The sequence below is a fragment of the Microcebus murinus genome, chromosome 13, assembly GCF_040939455.1.
Source record: "Microcebus murinus isolate Inina chromosome 13, M.murinus_Inina_mat1.0, whole genome shotgun sequence".
Lineage (NCBI taxonomy): Eukaryota > Metazoa > Chordata > Mammalia > Primates > Cheirogaleidae > Microcebus > Microcebus murinus.
The window spans coordinates 76,592,663-76,597,022 of record NC_134116.1 but is presented as its reverse complement, the minus strand read 5'-3'; the positions used below and the strand labels follow the sequence as shown (position 1 = coordinate 76,597,022).

At 54.0% G+C, this 4,360-nt stretch overlaps 1 protein-coding gene across 1 annotated transcript; it reads left to right on the top strand.

The window, feature by feature from the left end:
• The first annotated feature begins 563 nt into the window (after positions 1-563).
• RASL11A (RAS like family 11 member A) lies at positions 564-3,202 on the top strand. The gene is made up of 4 exons (XM_012744033.3): positions 564-794; positions 1,151-1,207; positions 1,307-1,386; positions 2,471-3,202. The coding sequence occupies exons 1-4, from the start codon at positions 671-673 to the stop codon at positions 2,936-2,938; spliced, it is 729 nt and encodes a 242-aa protein (XP_012599487.2). The 5' UTR covers positions 564-670; the 3' UTR covers positions 2,939-3,202.
• The last annotated feature ends 1,158 nt before the right edge of the window (positions 3,203-4,360 follow it).

Here is a 4,360-nt window from a genome sequence, read left to right as displayed (position 1 = left end):
GGGGAAGGGGCTGCTTTGGGTGCTGAGCCACCAGGGGACTTCACTTATTATCCCTAGCCAGGTCACAGCGACTGCAATTACCTCCTCTGATACTAATTCAGGGCTCTTGCTCCTTCCCTCCCTTTTTCCATATTAATGTTGCCTCTCATCACCTTTTGAAAATAATAAAAAGGGCAACATTCGACAGGAAGCTGTCCCTCTGCAAAAGCATGCAACTGATTACACTTTTTCCTCTTCCTTCCCTCCATCAGTCCATAACTCGGTTCAACGACGGGGCGAGTGACCCAAGGGGCTGCCGCGGGGCGCAGGCGACAGCAGGGCTAGGCCGGCCCCAGGGGCCGCCGAGCGCTCCAGGGACAGTGGCGTCATCCCAGGTCCCCGGCCCGCAGCAGCAGGTTGCCAGCAAAGCGCGTCAAGCAGTGATGCGGGCGCACGCCCGCGGTGACAGCCCCTCCACTCCCCCGGCTCCCGCCTGCCCCTCCCCGCCGCCCCGGGAAGGGGCGGGGAAGAGGAGGAGCTGGAGGCCGTCACAGTCCCCGCGGCTGTCCGAGCCCTTTAAAAGCAGCTGGCCTGGACAGTCCCGCTGGCAGCAGCCACCGTCCCGGCCCCCTGGTCCCCGCGCTGTCTGCTCGCGAGCGGACCCCGGGTGCGGGCGAGGCCCGCGCGCTCCATGCGGCCGCTCAGCATGTCCGGGCACTTTCTGCTGGCGCCCATCCCCGAGTCCTCCCCCGACTGCCTCCTGCCCAAGGACATCAAGCTGGCCGTGCTGGGCGCCGGCCGCGTGGGCAAGAGCGGTGAGTGCGGCGGGAGCGCGCGGGGCTTCCCACCCGGCGGCGGCCGCAGGGTGGAGGACAGACAGCTGGCACCCCGCGTCCTCGCGCTCGGAGGGTCCCCGTCCGTCCCGGCCTGGTCCCTGGCTGCCTCGCCGGGGCATTCCCCCGGGCTCTGGCCGGGGGTGGCGCCGGTTGGAGAGTGGGGCCGGGAGGCAGTGTCCCGTTGGAGAGTGGGGCCGGGAGGCAGTGTCCCTGCGGCCGCGCCTTCGCGGAGCCCTGGGGCGCGGGCAGAGCCGCGGGTCGCAAGTCGCTCCTCCGGCTCCGGCGCTGTCCCGCGGTCACCGCTCCTTCCTTTGATTTTCCTGTTTCCTTTTCAGCGATGATCGTGCGCTTCCTGACCAAGAGATTCATTGGCGACTATGAACCGAACACAGGTTAGAACAATTTCATGCTCCCCGCTTTTGTGCCTGCATTTTTAATTTTTCCTTTCCTGACGTGGTGAGAATTTACAAAGCAAACTCTCCGTTCTCCAGGCAAACTGTATTCACGGCTCGTCTATGTAGAGGGGGACCAGTTATCCCTGCAGATCCAGGACACCCCCGGGGGCATCCAGGTATGGATTGCAGGAGGAAACGCTCACCCCCCCAGGCCACCCCGGGGACCCAGCATGCGGGGCGCCCGCGCTGGGCACCGGGGCCTGAGCAAGCCTGAATGAAGGCGCTGCGATGTATTTCGGTGTAGGAGGGGGCTGTCCGCAGGTGGGGCTGATGGTTGGGGGGTTAGAAACCCTCTAAGGGGGAGGGGGTGGTTAGAAGCCGCTTCCTCTGTCAGTCACCCGACCTTAACTCCTCTTTGCCCCCCTAGCGGGCCATCACTGCTTCGGCGGGTCTCACCACTTCTTTCAGAGCGAACTTCATGCACCCATTAAGAAAAAAAAAAAAAAGAAGAAGGCGGGGGCAGTGGCTCACACCTGTAATCCTAGCACTCTGGGAGGCCAAGGTGGGAGGATGGCTTGAGCTGAGGAGTTCAAGATCAGCCTGAGAAAGAGGGAGACCCAGTCTCTAACAAACAAACATTAAAAAAACAAAGTAGGTAGGATTCTGGTGGGACAGGGTCTTCTCTGGCAAGAACTGCTGAAGTGCTTCTGTTACTGGCTGTCCCCTCAAGTTAGGAATTGCCGTCAGGAATGTAACTTGATTAATAAGTTGCTAATTGCTACTCCCTTCTAGGGAGGAAAGGTCTTGTGGAAGAATCCAGAGAAAGGAATTTGTTTCTGTAACATTCTCAAGAAGTGCATGTTAAAAATATTTTTATGGTTTGGGGAATAGCTATTTATCTTGGCTGACTTTCAAAGTTTTGTTTATCATGAGTTAGTTTCCTAAAAGTTGAGCCATTCTGGTCTGAGGACATTCTTCAGTCAGGCACAGCTCACCAGAGACTGCCTGTCAAGCCAGGGGTTTAAAAATAATGCATTGATAACAGCTAATCAAACAACCCAGGCAGGCATGGCGTTTGCCTGAGAATTTGCCCTTTCCGCGTCAAAAGCCTCCTTCTGCAGAAGCGTGGGAGAACCTGGAAAGTCTATTTAGCGATTTCTTTTGCAAGCATGTCTTCAAGGGTTACTTTGATGTCATTTTGGGTTCGTCTCGGGGAGGGCTTCCTTGACTGGATCTCATTTTGATCTCATCTTTTCTCAGATCCAAGATAGCCTCCCCAAGGTCTCCGATTCCCTGTCCAAATGCATGCAGTGGGCGGAAGGCTTCCTGCTAGTCTATTCCATCACAGACTACGACAGCTACCAGTCCATCCGGCCCCTGTACCAGCACATCCGCAAGGTCCACCCCGACTCGAAAGCCCCCGTCATCATCGTGGGCAACAAGGGGGACCTTCTGCATGACCGGCAGGTGCACACGCATGACGGCATTCAGCTGGCCAACGAGCTGGGCAGCCTGTTCCTTGAAATTTCCACTAGTGAAAACTACGAAGACGTCTGCAGCGTGTTTCAGCATCTCTGCAAAGAAGTGAGCAAGCTGCACGGCCTCAGCGGGGAGCGGAGAAGAGCCTCCACCACGCCGCGGCCACGCTCTCCCAACATGCAGGACCTGAAGCGGCGCTTCAAGCAGGCTCTGTCCTCCAAAGTCAAAGCCCCCTCTGCGCTGGGGTGAACCATCTCAGGCGGACTCGGCTCCTTTTCATTATGCATTCGTGCAGCTAAAAAGACTGTGCTACTCCCTTTTTAATCACATGTCCAGAGTTTATTTTTATAAAGACTATTGATTTTCAAGTGTATGTGTATTTCTGAAAATTCAAACTGATTGCTAGAAGCTGGATAGAGTTTTTTATGTTTTTTTTTTTAAATAAAAGGGACTTTTTTTTTTTTTACTGTAAGTGCTAAGCCACGTTTCCATTAAAGGCAAAATGGCAACATTGCTCTGTTTTCTGACTGTCTTTTTATAGAAATCATACTTGCACCAGAGCCCAGAACTGCTCAATGCTTGCCCTCAGTCTGAACTCTGATTAGTGTCTTGCGGTAGGGAGGGGTTTGTGGAGAGGGAATCAGTTGTGGGAGAAAGAAAAGTATGTGGAGGAGGAAAGAGATTTGAATAACTGCAGGATGTCTTTAATTGGGACACTTTGCCACAGTCATGAAATTCATACTGTGTGATTTTCTAGGGGAAGCAGTGCAGCCTGCGAGCCCATGCTATAAAGTTACAAATCATGAGTAATGTCATTATTTATTGGTGCAAATGTAAGCTTATCCTCTTTACTCATATTGAAAAAAAAAATCCTTTTCCAGTATTCCTTATGCCAGTAAATGGGCCCTATCTCCCAAGAGTTGCCTCAAAATTCTCCTTTCTTTCTAATAGGGTACCAGGTATGTCAGCTCGTTCGCTCACGCTCACACACACTCTCTCTCTCTCTCTCGAGATACAGTCTTGCTCTGTTACCCAGGCTAGAGTGCAGTGGTGTCATCATAGCTCACTGAAACCCCAAACTCCTGGGCTCAAGCGATCCTCCTGTCTCAGCCTCCCAAGTAGCTGGGACTACAGGTGGCTGCTACCAGCTCGGCTAATTTCTCGTAGAGATGGGTCTTGCTCTTGCTCAGACTTGCTCTGTTTTTCTCTAAAGCCTTACCCTCCTTTCATCTGGGTCTTTATCTCTCACCTGGCAGGTGAGCGACTGGCAGGCAAGAGTCTAGGCAAGACTCAGGTCTCCTGGCCTCGGGAATGACGCCTTCTAATTCTCTCTTTGCATCAGAATAAATATACTAAAAGCACCCCTAATCATGTTATTTGCAGGACTGAAAAAACTCGACTGGTTTCCTTTTATCTATGGATAAAATAGAAACGAGACACGGCATCAGGGCTATTTAGCACCTCTCCAGCCTCCCAGAGCGCACGCACACGCACATGTGTGCACACGCACACCCACACGCAGGCGCACACGCCAGTGGACAGTCTGTTCCAACAGACCATTTGTCTCGGTGCACTCCGGGCTCTTTCACGCCCCCTGCCTTGCATGAACCTCCCTGCCTCTGCCTCCAATATCTGTCCCTACTCTACACCCGGGGGCTCACTAGCTCATCT

What these genes read in the sequence shown, in the direction of transcription:
- RASL11A (XM_012744033.3), top strand. Translation starts at nt 671, where the DNA reads ATGCGGCCGCTCAGCATGTCCGGGCACTTTCTGCTGGCGCCCATCCCC. An exon ending in CGACTATGAACCGAACACAG is followed by an intron (nt 1,208 to 1,306) that starts GTTAGAACAATT and finishes TCCGTTCTCCAG; the next exon opens with GCAAACTGTATTCACGGCTC. An exon ending in ACACCCCCGGGGGCATCCAG is followed by an intron (nt 1,387 to 2,470) that starts GTATGGATTGCA and finishes ATCTTTTCTCAG; the next exon opens with ATCCAAGATAGCCTCCCCAA.